Source organism: Nanorana parkeri, unplaced genomic scaffold (genome assembly GCF_000935625.1).
Source record: "Nanorana parkeri isolate BGI_ZX_2015 unplaced genomic scaffold, ASM93562v1 scaffold180, whole genome shotgun sequence".
Lineage (NCBI taxonomy): Eukaryota > Metazoa > Chordata > Amphibia > Anura > Dicroglossidae > Nanorana > Nanorana parkeri.
Genome location: NW_017306448.1, coordinates 211,085 through 230,585, shown reverse-complemented (window position 1 = coordinate 230,585; position 19,501 = coordinate 211,085). Strand labels below are relative to the sequence as shown.

At 41.2% G+C, this 19,501-nt stretch overlaps 1 protein-coding gene across 3 annotated transcripts in view; it reads right to left on the bottom strand.

Annotated features, from left to right (window-relative positions):
• Positions 1-3,307: 3,307 nt before the first annotated feature.
• ADD1 (adducin 1) overlaps positions 3,308-19,501 on the bottom strand; it is an 80,275-nt gene continuing 64,081 nt past the window's right edge. For 2 of the 3 annotated variants that reach the window (XM_018554979.1, XM_018554981.1), the window contains exons 12-15: positions 18,399-18,488; positions 14,540-14,696; positions 11,851-11,943; positions 3,308-4,064 (exon numbers count right to left, since the gene is read on the bottom strand). In XM_018554979.1, the coding sequence (XP_018410481.1) occupies positions 3,658-4,064; positions 11,851-11,943; positions 14,540-14,696; positions 18,399-18,488 (747 nt within the window). In that variant the 3' untranslated portion in view covers positions 3,308-3,657. Of the gene's footprint in view, positions 4,065-11,850; positions 11,944-14,539; positions 14,697-16,877; positions 16,971-18,398; positions 18,489-19,501 lie in introns of all 3 variants that reach the window. The other variant, XM_018554980.1, reaches the window with a different exon arrangement.

Sequence of the window (19,501 nt, the reverse complement as noted above, 5' to 3'; positions counted from 1 at the left end):
TAGCAAAGCAGCCGATTCGTAATCAAACAATTACATCACAGAGGCAAACTCCATGCCATAGTGACCATGCTAGTTAAAGTATACCGACAGGTCAAATGATAAGGCCTATTCACATTATACTGGAATGTCATCATTTAGCTGGTAAATCTGATCTTGGCTACCCGGTACTAGCTCCACCTGCTTGGCACAACCATTATGAGGCATTTGCACCCCATATGGCATTTTGTATGTATTTATTATGCAATAGTCTCAACTATTTCTGCAGCATTCTCCAGGATAAAAACTTAATAAAAAGAATTCAACAGAGAGAGGAAGTCTCCCCATGGCAAGAACTTTATATTCCAGGGAGAGCTCACTGCTGTGGTCCCTAAGATACAAGAAGCGCATGTGTGATTCAGCCAACCAGACCAATAACTGGCGGGATAATTGGGCATTTTAAATGTAGAATCTAACAGCCGGGGAGTAGTGTTAAAAGAACTGAGAAACACACGTGTCCACCAATAATAGAAAAGGTCTTGGATAGTTAGAAGCCTGCTGTATAATCAGCAAGGTCAAGTGGCTCCCTAGCTTCAGAGATTTGTCCAGACCAAGGCTAAAAACTTTGCTTCCTAGAATCAAAATGGCTGCCTTTGCTGTGCACCAAGACAGGGGAATTTTACACCAAAAACCTGTAACAATAAGGACAGGTGTAGGACTTGGGGAGCGGCAAGTCAAGAGTACGTCTGTTTATACATAATAAAAGCATTACCTACATGCTGGAGTGATACAGTTGCAGGAAGGTAATGCAATAACCAAAAACAATCCTTTATCACATGACCTCCTCATATAACAATAAGAAAAGTAGGCTAAATGATTTATAAATACAAAAAAAGTTATTTCCAAATAATAGTCTGAAGAGAGTGGTTGAGGCAGTGACATTCTATAAAGAGCTACATCCTTCATACTGTAGGTAGAAAACAATGTCATTTATGTATGATGTCCAGTCAAGACTTTGTGTTGTATCTGGTCAGGAAATGTGGATTTAAAGGGGATTTCCACGACACCACTGACTCTGTATGAAGGTCATCTGCTCAGGAAAAAACAGCTTTCAGGGTGAATTGCTGACCGCCACTGGGCTAGCCAAGACCTATAAACCAGTTCGATGATAACCTGGTAGATGATGACTCCCTATAACAGGGGTAGGCCCTCCAGCTGTGATGAAACCACAAATCCCATCATGCATCTGCCTCTGGCATTGTCTGTAATGACTAATGGAATTCGTACTCGTACCACAGCTGGAAGGCTGGAGTAGGACTATGCTTGCCCTAATAACATATTGGAGTCCAAATCTTTGCATGGAGCTTCATGGAATTCCCCTTTCCTTCCTCAAATAAATTGGTGCTTCCAAAAAGTGTCGAATTCACCGCCATTACCTGTAACAGCTTTTCAATTTGCCTGCTTTATTTAAAAAAAAAAAAAAAAAAAAAAAAAAAATCGACAAAAATTACAAAGTTTGTGAGTTGGGGCGCACAGTGCATTTTCCAAAGAGTGCAATATAAAGAATGTACTTGAGATGTAAAAGAATATTGATCCCTGTAATAATACTTCTCATTCACAGTTCATTTCCTATAAAGAATTCTGGTAAAATGTTACAGCTGACCGCATTGATCTGGGCTACATCTGAAGTTATGACGACCTTCTTCCTAGGAGGAGCTAACGTAAAAGAAAAAGTCTTCATTTTGGCATGGAAGACTTCTATCTGCAGGTACAACCAGGTGTATTGTTCCTGGTAAGTGTGATCATTTGAATGTTTGCCCTTCTATATGATAAGACGGATCATCGCTATTAACACATACGGGTATTTAGAACTAAAAGGTGATGATTTACAAAGCAAGTTAGACTGACTCTGCTTCAAATGAAACTCACATTTAGAAAACCAGCAGAAATATATTAAAGTGTACCTACCGTCTGTGGGGAGCCATGTTGTGGGCTGAATGGATATCAGCTAAGTTAGTTCAATGGTAGACAAGTGTTGGCCTAGTTGGAACTGCCAGTGTATTTATAGGTGGGACCTATGGTGGTCACCTTTCAGGGGAAGGATACCATACTCTCTTCCATTAAAAAGTAAGGTTAGTATTTCAGATCTTGGTGGACACAAGCTAACTCCGTTCCCTAGCAGAATCTCAAAAGTTGGTATTGTAAATTTGGCTACCAGCCTCCTACCGCTGACAACAGGTTTGTAGCGAAGGCACAACTCCACAGGGAAAAATCAAGCTACTCTACTCTGCAAGAGATGTACTAAGCCGGAGGGTGATTCTACCTGCCGATGTACAATCTAATTACATAAGCGGTGGGTGGGCTGACTCTATAGCAAGTGCCACCTTCACTGGCCAGGGCAATGAAACATTGACCAGGCAGTGCCCCCTGCAACATTCTCCTGACTAGGTTTAGCCCACAGAATGGCTTCCTCCACCTTCACAGGCAATATAGCACTCAATATTGGATTCAGTAGACATTTCAGGCAATGTAACTGAAATGTTTGAATGTGTTAAGATGTACAGAGGAGCTTTTGGTTATTAAGCAATAGCCTGCAGCGGTCTTCTTATAAGTAGCTGTTATACTTCCAAAGCAATGTATTAGTACATAATTTGGTTAAAGCTGCAAGGCGAGCATCATGTGATCCATTCTGTACCTTTGCTCTTACAAGTCTACTCTGCCGAAAAGGAACGACAAGGAGGAGGAAGAGGCAGGTTAGAAACATCCAAGCAGGCAGTGTCATTATCCACTGCTGCTGGGAATACAACTTCTAAAGCAATTCATTCACTTTCCAGTCTAATTTTAGGGCAATAATTCTGCTATGGAGCCATCAAAATCTCACAACGGAACAGAGTAAAATGAAGAAAGCAGACACACCACACATGGTAGGAGACTCGTTATAAAGCATACATGTGATGGTGTGCTTGAAGTGAATTCACAATTGATCAAGATCCTATTCATTCATTCTTGTGATCGTACAACGAATGTGACCGCTACACGGTTATATAGTGAGGAAGTGGTACGGGTGATCATTCCATGTCATTAAGGCAGCAGCAGTTCCTAGCGAGAAGAAGCACAATTGACGCCAGCAAACAGCCAATTACTTGCTTAGATTATTCGGCTACAACTGAGAGTACCCCATGAAAGGACTGGTTAGATAAGGGACTGAGTGTAAAGCAGCTCGGAGTACGCACAGCAAGGGGTAATGGCAAGCCTGTTGGGCCACAAGGTTAAAAGGTTTCACTAATTTAGGAGGAAGGTGCTGAGCTCTGATGGGTACATGCCTTTTTCCCCCCACAGAGCAAAGCAAAAGCCAGCTATTTACAAGAGACATGCCCAAGTGTTAACAGAAAGTGGTGATCACAAGCTATCAGCAGTGCATTTAGCTATTCAGCTGGGCTGTACAATCACAACTGAAAAGCCAAGTGAACAGTTTGTGTCATAAGCTGCTGAACACACAGGTAAAGCACCTGGTGTGATGTGACTTTCCTGGTTTAACCTTTCACAATCAAACTATGACTAGCAGGATCAGTTACGGAGTTTTCTGGCATTCCTTTATATAAATGGAGACAAACAATAAGATCGGGTACATTCTAGTGGTTAATGGAACTCTTAGAAACATGACAGTGTTCCTGCAGCTCTCTACGACTCGCTCTTCTTCTTGCTCTTCTTCAGGAAGGAAGGAGTGCGGAATTTCTTCTTCTTTTTGGAGGGAGATTTGCCGGGAGATTCGTCGCCGCCAGCATCGGCCTGTGCGTTTTCAGCCTGTGCGGCCTCTGGTGGGGCCACCGCCGCTTCCTCCGCAGCTGGTGCGGCGGCAGGAGAAGAGTCAATGTTTTGAGGTTCAGGCTCCTTGTGTTCTTCAGGAGCAGTTTCTGTGTGAACTTTAGGAAGGTCCTCCTCGGCAGAGGCATTTTCTCCTTCATTTGGTTTGTCCACGGATGGAAAGCCGAGAGATTCAGATGGCTCATCTGGGGTAAGGTCTGGAAGAGTTTGCTTGAAGGTTGCAGCATCACTGTCATCTCTGTAGGTTGGCTCCTGAGGAGACTCTGTGGGAAGGGTCAGAGAAAAACATTATCGATAACGTTGTCTGCGAACGAAGACGGACACCTCTGAATACTATTACACACTTGTGCAAGCTTTAGGCATGGACCAGTTTTATAGCGCTTTATAATTGCTCGAATGTAAAAAAAGTAAATGCATAGAAGCTCTGAACGAACCATTTACAAATATGTATGTAAAAGTTTAGATATCTGTCACTCTATTTACATTGGCTGGGAAGTTCTCTGTCACTGGCCTCAGGTGTCAAGCACACCAATGCCTGGTGAATAGAAGGCACATGTAACCAAATAGCTCACTGTGTACAAAGCCAAGTTTGTCCCTTCTTGCTTGGTCCAGATGAAAGTGCAATGCAGTAGAGCCGTACCTGTGCACAACTTTGTTGAAATTTAGCATCACTTAATATGTAAAAAATAAAATGTAAGATATCCAGCAGTGTGAATAAAAGCAATAGAGCATTACTGTATGTTATGTCACAATGGAAAGGTTCTCTAGATTGCATCAATAGCATGTTGAAATTATGTAATCTATTGAAAGTTTTATCAAGCAATCCGGGATGTTACAGGTGACATTCCAATGTTATCTATGAAATCGATGGACCTGTGTCTTTATTCAACCTTAAATACTATGTAATGTAAAGTCATTGGGGGGAAAAAAGTAAGTACACCCCATGAAAATGGTTACGTTTTTCAACATATTTGGACAGGCGAACATTAGAGCTTTATTTAAGCAACGCCTGCGGATAAAAGTGATAGACTTCAATATGAACACAAGAGAAATTTGCCTTATTACTAATTCAACAAAATTAGCAATAGATGTACTGATGTACTATGGAATCAGAAAGTACTCCCTGTGCATCAAAAGCAGAAATGTCTTCTTGTAGACCTTTGGTATAACTGCCTCTGACATCTGAATGTTTGGTCCATGCAAAGTTCCCTCATGTTTGTGGTTTCCTTACAAAGGACTGACCGCTTCAAAATACCTGTACACATTTTCAATGGGAATCACATCAGGGCTTCAACTAGGGCAGTCCATACCACCATTTCCTCTTTAAGCCCTTCCTTGGTGGATTTGCTAGTGTGCTTTAGATCATTAGAATGTTGAAAAAGCCTTTGCTGTCCAAAAAGAACAGATTCCAATGTTCCATTAAACATAAAGGCAAAGACCAGGCCCTCTGGAAGAATGTGGACATTTGCCACAAACCAAAGACCGTTTTTCAGAAGAGCCTCATAACAACTGATTCTGCATATTAAAAAGTGTGCTCGATGAGAATGTGAAGCCATCTGTCCAAAAGTTCAAACAGAAATAAAGTCTCTCACACACACACACATCTCATGCAGGTTGAGCTGGTGCAACCTCTTTCTAGATGCATGCACTTTGACCCCCAGCAGATGCCAAGAGTTACCTGAACACCCCACAATGAAATGTTGGGGTTCTTGGAAGCTTCATTTAGCATCAAATGGTCAGCTCTTGGGTTGAATTTGCTGGGCCAGCTGGTGGCATAGATTTCAAAGAGGAATGATCAAGATCAAGTCATTTGCTGATCTTTTTAAACACTTTGCTGGATTTATAGGTATCCATAAGCTTCTTTCTGAGAGCCTCCGAGAGCCATGTCACCTTTATCTGTAGGCATTATTTATGTCAAAATCTAATGATTTTCTGTTCAAATATGTTAAAAAAAAAGGTCTTCAATTTCCATGGCGTGTACTTCCTCACACTGTATGTTGTTCAGATTTGGTGAGGCAATTTAGGGGAACGTAGAGGCCCTCTCTAGCTCCCTAACCTAATTTAACTTAGAACTCATCCGCAACGCCCACCCCCCCACCCTGTGGGTACCTTCAGAGGGCACTTTATTCATGCTTCATATATGGGTTCCCATTCATAAATGGGGATATCTGCATTCTTTTGTTTTCATTGGTTAGGGTTTCTTTTTCTATATGTTTAATTAAATGTATATATATTTTTCTACATGTCGTTGGTTTGAATGTTTTTGTTGGTGCAGTCCTCAGCATAGGAAACTCATTCACATTTTTTTGTATTGTACATTTCCTCATTGCAACTCCTGGTACACTAGGCGGTGCAGTCCTACAAGCTCTCATTAGGATAACTGGACATGACAAGTTCTGTATGCAGAATAGTACAGCACCGTTGTCTTCACTTCTAATAAGCAAGCTAAACCTCAGTCTGGTAAAAACAAAAGTGTACTGGAGGTCTGGGACTTGGTCATGCTGTCAAGCAGGGGTGTCTGAATTACAAGACTATATATACAGTATGTAGGATAAAGATGGATGCAGTGATTGAAACATTGACAATAAAATGTTAATGCTCTCACTTGTGTCCGCTGCAAGATCTGAGATTACCTCTAGATCTACTTTGGACATATATGTAAAGAAGAGTGGTGCACACCAAACGGTCTTGCACTAAATGACCAGCACGTTGAAGACTACATTGGGGGGCATATAGGCCCTTTATCAGGCAACCAGTGAAGACGTTGCTCCAAATCTTTGTATATTGTGAACAATAATTCGTTTTTTTTGAGTCTTTGATGTGTTGCAGAGTTACAAGACTGACTGAACGGAATTTTAAATCTTTTGGCAATATAGACCTATATATCATACACTTTTCCAACTTTTACATACATGTTTGTAAATGATACAGATCAGACTGTTTTGGATACCAGCAGGTAGCCGTGCAATTTACGCTTCGAGATCCAGCTAAAAAGCATTCATGTTGTAATGACTCTAAAGTGTGTAATACATTCGTTTTTTTGTGGGGGTTTTCCACAGGAAAGAAAAAAAGGAAGCTGAACCTTTCTCCCAAAGTTTTTGTTAAAAAGCAGTTAAATATTAAGTACAGAAAGGAAACCATTCAGATGTATTTTAGGATTACTATTAAAGTGTTAGAAACTGGTTAGCAAATTTAATAACTTATGTATGATTTCCGCTTTCAGAATCAGCCTCTCCACATTTATCATACTAAATATAATAATAATTATGAGAGTGAAACAATCTGTACATCTCCCGAGCAACGATACACTGGTGTATCTGGCAACGCTCCATGCAGATTATATTTATACAACTTTTTAGTTTACACTAGGGATGCACCGATACTAGTATCGTTGCTGATGCCGAGTATTTGGGCAAGTACTCTTACTTGCCCAAATGCTCTGACGCTTAGCCCGATACTTCCGGTATCAGGAAGCCGGGCAGCGCGTCATTACACGCTGTCCAGCTTCCTGATTGGCTGGAAAGCCAGCTCCATGCTCCCTCATCATTTGTGATGAGAGAGCACGTAGCCGGCTTCCCGGCCAATCAGGATGCCGGGCAGCGTGCAATGACTCGCTGCCCGGCTTCCTGACCAGGAAGCTGGGGACGGCTTCCCTGCTAAATCGGGAAGCCGGGTGGCGAGTCTTTACACGCCACCCGGTTTCAAGGCTAATCAGGAAGTCAGGTGGCGAGTAATTACACGCCGCCTGGCTTCCTTAATGGGACTTCCGGTATCAGTGAGTACCGGGAAAAAAAAAAAAATCGGCACTCGATAACGAAAAACTGGTATTAGTGCATCCCTAGTTTACACAAACTAAAATTAATTCAAAACCTAAATCCTTTATAAACTATATGGGGAACAACACTGATCAACCACATTTCGAAGAATGAACATGAATGAATAGTATAAGTCTGTACTCTGTAAAAGGATCCAAGAAAAGTGCAGTGTACAGTAAGACCTCCACCTTGGTGGAATTGGTGGACTTGTACAGTAATAAACAATGTTCAGTTTCATCACTAAACTATATCTTAAGTATATTATGGAATATTGCATAGAAATATATAAAATAATACAGGAGTGTGATGTGTGTATATATGTAGGTATATATATTTTAACATACATTGTCTTGGGTTTTCCAAATATCTAATCCACTTGTGAATGTCTGACATTTGCGACAGATTCAAGCACAACATTCTGACGGGACCATTAAATCGGTCGTGCACTCGGACAGTTGCTTCAGATGTCTATAAAGTATCTTTGGCGCTCTTTATGAATTCCCCTATTTGTTGTGATCTTTGAGGATGAATTACTTCATAGTATAAGCAGCTAGAGAGGTCAGTGATGGTTTGTTTTAAAGCTCCTTTACTGCTGGTAAAGATTATGTAAAAGCTTAAAATTACTGTAGTCAGAGGAACTGGCACACTTTAAAAGGGAGAAACTCTTTTCTCAGAAAAAGGAAAACCCTTAAACGATGTATACAAAAGTAAACTTGCATATTGTGAGCTTATGTGTACTTAAATCTTTTTCTATTTTCTGACTTTGAGCTGCAACAGTATCCAAGATGAATGCTCCTTGCAGCTGAGGCCAGAGAACAGATTGTGGATGGGTGCATGGGTAGGCATTCAAAAATCAGATGTAGGAAATCAAACTACATTGTGCATAATGGTGATGCAGGAGCAGCAGCATGTAAACCAAACCCATACATCCCAAGTTACTGTGAGATGGCTGAGAAATGGTTTTTCAAGCACCCGTCACACATTATCATGGCCAATTATAAATTCATTAGGGTGCAGCGGGTCAGCCACTAGTGGAATTACTTTCCAAACATTGCCCATGAGAATGCTGAGCAGTGTGGTAAAAGCACAAAATTGCTTCTTCCAGTGTATATAGTTGAAATGCGGGATTACATTCACAAGCATGTGAAGGTGTGAATGACTATATGGAGTAGAAGCACAATCCATATGATGCAAATACAAAACTGGACCCTCACCATTGTTGCATGTTGTCATGCAATGCAAAGATTTATATACACCTTCTGTATTTATTCATGATCCGTCTGGTCTCCTGTCATGGTTACAATGACCGACACACCACGAACCCAGCGTACCAGTGCGTTCGGCCTCTGGAACGCAAGCCGCCGGCCGGCTCTCTGCGTTCAGGGACGTGGCGGTACATTGAAGTCAATGGCACCACAGCCTAGCCCCCGCCCGCAGTGCGATCGCCCGCACCCAGAACGCAGGCACATTAGTGCTTGCATCCCAAGTGCAAGCACTATTTTTGCAGAACGCACTGGACTGGAACGCAGACACTAACAGGCCTGCGTCCCGGGTGCAGGTGACCGCACTGCGGGCGTGGCTGCGGTGCCATAGACTTCAATGCACCACCACGCCCCCTCCCGCAGGGAGCCGGCTGGCTTGCATTGCAGAGGCCGAACGCACTGGAACGCGGGGTTTGTGGTGTGAACCGTCCCTAAAAAAGTAATCTGTGTGGCAGACTCTTTTCTTCATTTAGTTTACTCTTATGAAATGTGTTAGTACTTCAGAGCATCTAAAACAATAATGTAATAGATTACAGTTTACAATCCCTACACATAGTGGCTGCAATAGTTTTCTTGTTTTAGGGTTTTTTCCCCCTCTATCTTCACCAGGTGATCCAGCCAGTAACACACTTCCTGTCTTAGGGTGGCTCCGCTCTATGGAGGAGTAACAGAGCCACCCTTGGACAGCAGCATTGTCACCATGTGGGGAGGGGGGGATGTTAGATGGACTAGCTGATTTAGAGTACCATCTGCACCAAATACTTTATGAAAGGCTGCATCACGAACACATTAATTAAAAGAAAGAAGTCCGCCAAACGCATTAAATGCGGCCTGATTGCATCCATGTAGAAATGTGGGTTCAGTGGGATTTACAGCTACCACATGGCTTAAATGTCACAAAGGTCTCTGGTAACGAGGAAGGGCTTTTGCGCAAAAACAAAAAACAGCTACTAACTCGGTCATTTGCTTACCACTCTAGTATTCCGTAGCTTCTGATTAACTAGGCATCTGGGCCAGCATTATATTTTTTGATAGTGTCACAAGGCTACGCAGGGACCACCCGTATATGTTTATGCAACTGTAGGTGTAAGTTATCCTCCACATTAGTAGATACTAGCTGAACAGGTATCTATGCAAGTCAGCAAAAAGGTGCCCAGACAAAAAAAATTAAATAAAAATGAATATATTTGGCTCCATACATACCCCGTGTGCAACATACATTTTCCTATTGTGCCGATTAATTCAATTAAGTAATCCCCAATAATTGGATGACTGTAATCTACCCCCTTTTCTTCTTCCTAACCAATAAGGATCTCACAATCGTACGACTGGGTATAAATGGCTAGGACAATTAGTATTAAACAAGGGGCTTATTCGTGATCAAATTAAAAACAAGGACGCGATAGAATGAAGCAAAGCACACAAGGATTGGAGGAAAAGTAAAAAGAAAGGAAATAGGATGAGATGATACTTACTATGGTAACAGGTACTCTTTAGTATATCCATCTCCTGTTTGGCAGCCACAAGAAAAAAGCACAAGTAGAAAAAAAAGTCTAATGCATTCATTGAAGGCGTTTTAAAGTCAAATGAATAGCTGACAACAATCTAGGGATGATACAAGGCAAGAGGTGCGGATCTGAATGAAGAAAACTCAGACATATGATATTTATATGTAGGAGAGGGAGCACAGACAATACTGAGACAGCTCAGGTAGATGGGGTAGACACCGGGGGCTGACCTATGGAGAGATTCATTTTATTTCACAGCTTTTAGTCTATGCTGTATACTTAATCATGTCCCATATCTAAACTTGTGTTGCCCACCCACTTATATTTTTAAATATACTTTGTTCAAATTTATATTCTAATATACAAAATACAATAGTGCATAAAGACGTCAGAAACCATGTGAAAGCGAGTCATAAAATCAGATCCGGTCAAACCCAACGAGATAATATAAGTTATGTTATCAACATGCAAACAGCATGCAATAAACCCAACATGCAAGGTTGCTGTATAAAAGTGTGCAATGTTTACAGGACATCTTACAAAGTAAAAAGCAATGCTGCAGTTCATACAACTAGTGAGAGCCACACAGGCGTCGATATACAAAGCCTCGAGAGCAAAGCCCAAATGTAAAAAAAAAAAATCTGATGAAATTGAGCAATTGCTCACAGCAACCAAGAGTCATTGATTGGCTGCTGAGAAAATGTGCTCAGGCTTTCTTTTCCCCCCAATTATTATATACCAGCTCCACCGAGGCCAAATAAATGCTCACTACAAGAGGTGCAGGATATGCAATAGTGGCACACTATGTGCACCCGACCAATACCATTTCGTGAGCCATCATGTAATGAGTAATAGTGTGCCTCCACTAACAGGCTAAAAATACACCAATAAGGCGTTTTATCTTACAATAATTGGCAAAACAAAACATAGAATTTTGAAAAGATAATCTCTTTGTATACATCAGTCTAGCACTCAATCACTGGAGCAGTAATTATATGAATTAAAAAGCACATGCTGTCTTCATGTAGTGACCCTTTCCCATTCTATGGAAAGACAGGAAGAGATGGATGCACAGGCAGAAATAAAAAATAAATAAAAACAAAAACTTCACTTTACCCAAAACTAGGGATACAAAAAAAAAAAAAAGCATTGGGCGTGAATACCACTTAAAGGCTGACCAGAAAGAGTAGGATAACAACAAGCAACACTCCTAATTTCAAGCATTGCTTGCTAATATCAAACAGGAAGATTGGATGGGGTGTCTCCTTGGATTGGGCCTTGATCCTTCACTATTCTATAGAGAATCAGAAGGATTAGAAGTACTGCACTTGTGTCAGGAGTCAGCATTGGGCAGGAGTGTCGCTGTGTTCTGGTACTCAAGAGTTTGGTAACAGGACAGATTGTTCTTGGGGAAAACCTGTAAACAACCAATGTAACATCATACTGGATTAAAGCAATACATACCTTCTTCTTGTTTGATTGGTGTGCTGGGAGGGGTGCGAGCTAAGGTGGTGTCTGGGAGCAAGTCCTTCTGTTCTGCCAACTCCTCTAATTGATCTGGAGAGAAAGGGTAAAATAATTACATCGGTTACTGAACTAGCCTGTCTGAGGAAGTCAGGACTTGCCGTGAGGTACTTATAACCCACTCTGTAAACTTGGATTAAAAGCAAGCAAAAAGATATTCAAATAGGTGCTTTCCAAATTCAATAAGCATGCAGTGTTGCAAAACCCATTTTGAAATAAATGCAATGGCACCTCAGTATGACTAAAGTCTTGTTACAACCAATAGAGAAAACCCGATAGGGTGATGTGAGGTTCAGCTTTCTCCGTACCGGAAAAGAGAAGGTTTTCTTTAGTCAGCTCAATCATTTGCCTAGTCTGTGAAAACCAGAAATCTGGGTTGTTCAACGTTTGAACTGCAACTATAGGAGTTCTAATTGCTTGCTTGAGATAATAAGCCACCACCTAGAATCAGAAGGATTAATGGGAATCTTGCAAAACACTGTGATAATCAGAAGTCTAATTGCAGCAGACCTACGATCAATATCTGGTTGGAGATTGCAATACAAAATGCTCAGCGAGATTTTTTTTCTTCCATTATCTATAATGAGGTCACAGAGGAAAATCAACATAGTGGTTGCAGAAAAATGATTCACCTCCCTACCTGAGAGTACAACACCAATTGAATGTATTTTAACTTTAAAATAGATTGAGTAGGTAAGGATTAGAACCTATGTCATGTTTTTAATTTCCTGTCCAAAGGACACCAGGAAGCGAGAGGAAATTTCCCTCCTGCACAATTTAAGTGCAAAAAAAATAAAAGGTAGCATTATCCCTCAACTTTACTGTCCCTGTAAAAATAATCAGCAGGACTAACAGTGATGGGAGATCTCCACAGTAGGGACTAAAAACCTCTATTTATTATCCCATCACACTCTTTCCCAGGATAAACCTGGAGCAAGGAGGGAGCTGCAGCACACCACATGCCTGAAAGGGATTTTGTATGGTCCCAAAACTTTGCAATAGCACCAATTGCACTGTGAGGTGTTGGCTTTCGTAAATATCCAAGCAATAGGATTTGGATCCATGAAGTGCTGGCAACATTATAGTCTTACATTACACATTATAGCCTGACACAGGTCCTAACCCTTCCAATTCTATTCAAATAAAAAAAAAAAGAGTTTTTTTTTTAAAGTTGTGAAGAAGTAGATTTAGTATAAAGATTGTATTCAGCCCAAGAAGTTGCCAATAGATTTCCCCTGCACCAGATTCTTGGTAGTGTGATCATAGGAGAGGAGACCTCCCGGAAGATACCTGAAGGACTCAGCAAGATGATGGGTTTGGTGTTCAGTGCACGGATGACAGCAGTGTGGAATTCTCTGTGAGGAGAATCTGTATCATCTGTCCTCTTCATTGACTCATACTGGGTTTCCAGCTCTGAGCCTGCAGCTGACACTTCTAGGGTTGGTAACTTGACTGGCAGCGGTTGACTCTGCAGGGAAGCCTTGGCATCATCACCCTTCTTGTCTTCTACTGGCTGAACCTCAGCATCGCCTGCTGTCTCTTCTGATCTTGTGACGTTTGCAAGAACACCTGTAGACTTTGCATTCTGACTGTCTTCTAGTTTAGATTCAGTGGCGTCCCCATGAAGGCTCTGCATGGCCACACTACGGGGTGACTCACCTTGGTAGGATTCTGGAGATTGTGCAAGTAAATTACAATTTCACATTGTGCAACACCATTAAAAAAAACTGACCTTTTGGTTACTTCACAAATCTGCAACAATGAACTCTTGGCATGACACAGTACAAGGCAACAATACATGCACACCTTTTATTATTTAAAAGCAGTTCTTGAGCTCAAACTCTTTATTAGGAGTCAAGAATAGGCAGTTAACCATTAATTTAAAAAAAATGTTCTAAATACAAACTGCGTGCCTGAATTTGTCCCCCCCCATGTTTGCCTCCTCCTATTCTCTGCAAAGCAGAACCCAGACTTGGGGAAGGGGGGTGATAATGTTTAGATTCTGAACAGTTCGGGTCATAGAGTAATAGCCTGCAGTTATTGATGGCTGCTTCAGTGGCAGCACATATGACCTAGACTGATTGTTAAAGTGGAACTATACCCTCCTTTATCACCAAGGAAGGTGCCATTATATATGAAACCCTCCAATTAAAGGACTTGAAAGTTGGGTTGAGAGCTGAAATAATGATCTGACTTTCTATATAATCACTGCCTCAGTTGAGACAAAAAAGAAAAAAAAAGGCCTAAAAATTATTTAGAGAAAGCACATCAACTGACCTTAGAATAAGATAAATAGAAGTGCAAACTGAGCTCTCCATTGTTGTTCAACAGAAAGCTGGCATGAAAGAGGCAGCCACCGCTGACCCTCACCTCTGAAAATGCTTATTGCTTGGTTGCCATGCTGGCACCACTGGCCTCGATATGTTGAATCACTAACTGGGAACAATTATGCAGAAAAGGACTTCTGACTTTTCTCCATCTTGTCCAGGGACACAGAAAGCAGTCACTCAGTTAATTGGGGTCAGCATGAACAGCCAGGCAATGTGCATATAGGAAGTCAGTAATGGTAGCCCCTGGATTTCTCGTGTAAAGAATTTCCTTCATCACTTAAAAGCAGGAAGACACGAACCTGCAGTATCCTTTTGCTTACGCTCAACTTCCCTCCGATAATCATCCAGCTCTCGGTCTGTCAGTTTGTTGAAAGGGTTTGGTCCGGCTTTACTGACTTTGACGTGAGGCTGGTATTCCTTCTCAATGATGGCTTTTGATGCGGTAATCAGCTCTCCCTGTCAAAGAAGAAAAAGGAAAAAAATCAAGCAGTTTTCTAAAAGCTAAACGTTACATTGAAGAAGCACAGCGAGTGTACCACACCAACTGTATACATATAGTAATATGCTGATATTAATAAAGCACAAGGAAAATAAAAGGATTTTTGTTCTTACTGCAAAATACTTTCTTGGAGTACTTTAAGAGACACAGCTCTGAAGAATTCTGAGATGTAGGGTTATGCTGCTGCCTCCAGGAGAAATAGTCACTAGGCAAAAAAAATAAAAGCCTGGCCCTTTAAGGATATAACCCCTCCAAACTCACACCTGTCAGTTGTAGCAAGCAGTATGAAAGGAAATGGGAGAAGGGAGCCGTGTCCCTCAATGGACTCTTTTTATATTAAACAAAATCCTATTTTCTGTATCGTCCATTGAGGAACACAGCTCTGAAGAATTCTGAACGTAGTGACGTCAAAAAGAAGTCCAAAACAGAGGGGCGGGCACCAAAAAAGCTAGAACAAGTTCAAATACTCAAACAGCCACCTAAAGAACTTTTGTGTCAAAACTAGCAGGCAGAAACGTTAACTTTATAAGATTTGGCAAAAGTGAACAGAAGACCAAGCTGCGGCCTTGCCATTTGAGTAACAGAAGATTGATTCTGAAATGCCCAACAAGTACTAACTGCCCTGGTATAATGAGCAGAAACAGGAAAAGGAGGAGTCCTATCCAGCAACTCATAAGCGTGAATGACAACCCGGCGAATCCACTAAGAAATACAGATCGAAAATCTGAACAACCTTATCCAGGACCTTCATTTTGAACACCTAAAAGGGAGCTGTGGCTGACAGATGAACTCGAACAGCCCGCACAAAATCCAGGAGGAGGTTTTTGTAAAACAGATAAAACCAAGTTCAAATCCCACGGAGGAAGAGGAGACCTAACAGGAGGAGCCACACATGGAATTCCCTGAATAGAAGTATGAATCAAGGAATTAGAAAGAGGACGTTGGTAAATAAAATAAAAAAAAAAAAAGACAGACAGCCGACAATGCAGTTAACTGGCCCTTTAAAAAGGTACTTAACCCCTTCATGATGGCCCCTTCTTCGGGACGCAGAAGCGATCTGGCGACAGGTAAGTCGCCAGGATCGCTTCTGTTGTAAAGCCGACAGTCGGCTCTACAAGTTTAAACAGAGTCCCGGCGGCAAAAGTCGCCGGGAGTCTGTTTAAACAGCCCCGATGCTGGCGACGTACACTGTACGTCGTCAGTCACGAAGGGGTTAAAGCTAAAACAATGATCCACCTTAAGTTAAAGGAAAGACAATATTTGCGGTACAGGCAGTCCCCGGGTTACGAACAAGATAGGGACTGTAGGTTTGTATGCAAGTTGGAACAGGTAAAAAAAAATTTTTTTTAAGTGCAACTCCAGCCCGAAATTTTTTTTTGTTTTGGGAGAGAATAGGGAAGGGTTAACCCCCGGTAACATTTTTTTTTTTTGCTGTATGTGCCCCTGTTCAGAAGATTTCACCTCACTTTCTGTCCCTGTGACAGTTGGATTTTGAACATTTTGGGTTGTCGTGGAAACAAGGACTGGTGATAAAGCTTTAGTGGAGACACCATTTTCCCATGATAACTCCTAGATCCCTTCCTAGGGGTAGATTTCCTCTCACTTCCTGTTGTCTCAAGGAAGTAAGATTAAATCTTAAATTAATTCCCGGTGAGCAGTCCTAATGATTCTTCCTAGTTTAGACTTCCAGAGTTCGGGATGCAGGCACAGGATTCTACATACAGAATTGTATCAAAGAAAGAATAGTGCTTCATCGATTTTAGACAGGCATGCTCCTAGCTAACAAGCACTCCCTATAAGAATATAAACAAACTTGACATATTTCATGGAAAAGTGCTGAGATACAAAACCTGGACTTTCTGCTATTTGCTGCATTCGGGGGAACAACCCAACTTTGCACAGTTTAAAGATAGGCGTGCCATATAAACTAAACTTAAGCATGAGTTTGAAGTGATCTAAGGTGCTTTTTTCTTTTAAATGCCCTGAGCAAGAACTAGAGGTTATCATTTCAAAAAATTGTCACCACATATAGCTGGTAAACCCATCATACAGAAATCTATTGGCTACAAAGTATAAATCCTAATCTGTAAGCGTAAAAATGAAATGTCTGAAATTTACAATAGAATGGCAGTGTATACCTTTCTAACTGAGTAGATTTTAGCTGGACTAAAAGCCTGCTCTGACAGCTCCAACCCATCAAGAGTTTCGGCGCAGTCTGAGAGAGGTGCATCCTGCAACAGCAAATTGAGTAAACACAGCAAACCAGACCTCACAAACACCATGATAGACATCAAGGACATGAGACAACCATGCAGCTTGAAAGGAATGGAAGGCAGGACATGCGTGAAAAATGCAGCAACAGAAATGGAACAGATACAGATGATAAGACTGACGGCTCATGACTGGTTACGAATGCAAAAGGACAGGATTGCACCCAAGACTACAAGATATACATGTGAGGCCTATGGACAATCAACTTTCCCTAAACAAAATCATGGAATCATTTTTAGGCTTCTGAACACACAGAAAAGTAGAATAAAAGTACAGCTGCATAAACATCAATAAAAACTAAATTCAACAGCTTGGCTTGTATGAAACCCGGGACTAAAAACATTAATGGAGCTCAAAGAAAGCCATCATTATCATAAGTGGTCAATACATCTCTCTGAAAAAGCTATACAAGTCATCTGCACACAATATGTATATGTAGTATATTATGTCATGACCATGATGGAAGATGTAGTTTAGGTACAATCGCTCTGGACATGGTAGTAGATGAATGATGATGTGTATTTGCCATTGTTGTCTGAATTGTAAACCAAATGCACAGAACACATTAGTATTTAGCTGCGTGATGTTATAATCTGCATAGCACTGCCATTGCTCCCTTTTCAGCCAAGGTGACAGAGCTTTTTGGAGACATCTGTTCCATCACAAGGTCCAGACAAACCTGGCAAATCTGTGTGCTTATTCATGAGCAGGAAACCCACCATGGCATCAAATTAAAGGGTTTGGGCAACCCAAACAGTCTCCATAGACGCCAGTGGATTGAATCAGGCACTAAATTGCTTATATTTATTGGGGGATCCAGTGCTGAGATATCTGCTTCTAAGTTCCCAGATTGGCCTGTCTGTGACAGCCGTCATAAGGAGGTCTCATGATGATTCAAGTTTTTTGTTGTTAATGAATTTAGGAGAGAGATCAAACCAGTGGAATCCCCAGGAAAATATAAGGCGGCAGTTATCTTTCCCCTAAAAATATCATTTTAGGGTGGACAGTTAGTCTCAAAAGTTTTAAAAACTGTATGGTTTTATAAATGTATATTTTCTCACACTTGAGAAGGTTATTGTTCACCCCAATACTATGGGAGACTAAACATCAAAAGGTTCAGGTCCACCAGAAGGGGAGGTCACTAGGAAGCACCAGCATGCATGGCAATCAGCAATGGCATCAGAAGCATCGGTCACTGCCATGCTTGTACCACACACTAAAGCCAATTGAGTTTACGATTACCAACTGCGCGGCTTTGCAAAGTAAAGAAGCCACTTTTTGCGCTTACCTTGAACACTGACAGTTTCTGTCAATTAAAGAATATTGTTAGAGCAATGAAAAGGAGAAGCAAATGACAGGTAATTGTTACAATAGTTTTGGGCACTGACCTGCACCATGCTCCGCTCCATCACAACTCCGCTCAGGACCTGAGACTGAGGGCCAGCCGTTTTAATATCTTGCAAATTCTGCTCTCTTATCTGAGATGTAAAACAGAATAATAAGCACACCAACATAAAACAAGAACTCTGCTTTAAAGTGACACTAAACTCAGGAGTAAATCTTAAAAATGCATTTAAGTAACCTATTAATAAAAATGTATATTTGTGTATCACTCGGCTGTAGATCCTCAAATCTCTGAATTGGTGCAGACACTGTCCTTCCTTCTGGAGGGGGGCTACTTTTGTTCGCCATGGTCCCGGTCCCTGTGTGTGTTGTAAAGTAGCCACCGCTCCAAGCTCACTCCCATGATGGACTACAATCTCAGGATTAGTTTACTAATTTGTACTGAGATTGTAGTCCATCACAGGAGCGAGCTTGGAGCGGTAGCTACACACAAAAACCTGGCCCAGTCCCAAATATGTACTATCCAAAAAGATGCAGAGGGGAGAAAAAAAAAAGTTTTAAAAATTACCAACATTTTGGAAAGTTCCAATAATGGATACTGATGAAGGTAAATTAAGTGTCTGTACAAGGACCTGAAGTTTCGACTGATTTAAAATGTTTTCAAGCAAATCACATAGGAGAGCATATGGTGCACTCCACAAGGTTCACAGGCCCATAGCATGCAAGTGCTGTAGCAACAGAAAGCGGATGGCGACCCTTTCTCAAATCTTCAGCTAAGAAATGTCACCAGCACATGGACAATTCCAGAAGAAGAAACATTTATTAGTCGCAAACAAGAGAAATGGTTTAGAGCCCAATAACGGCCCCATCATCATCATAGCGTGCCCGAAAAAGGGGCCAGCATGAGACTCTGAAACTTTGCTCTTGCTTGTGACTAATAAATGGTTTCTGGAAATGTCAATGTGCTGATGACATTTCTCCTTCGAAACTTTGCAAGAAAAAAGATCAGAACATCAAAACGTCCTCAAGGTTTAAAGTGTAACAATATCACCTAGTCTGTGCACAGGATTTGAAACAAACTACTTAGCATACATTTAAAGGGCAAACCCACGTGAATACATAAAAAAAAAAAAAAAAAAAGCCTTTA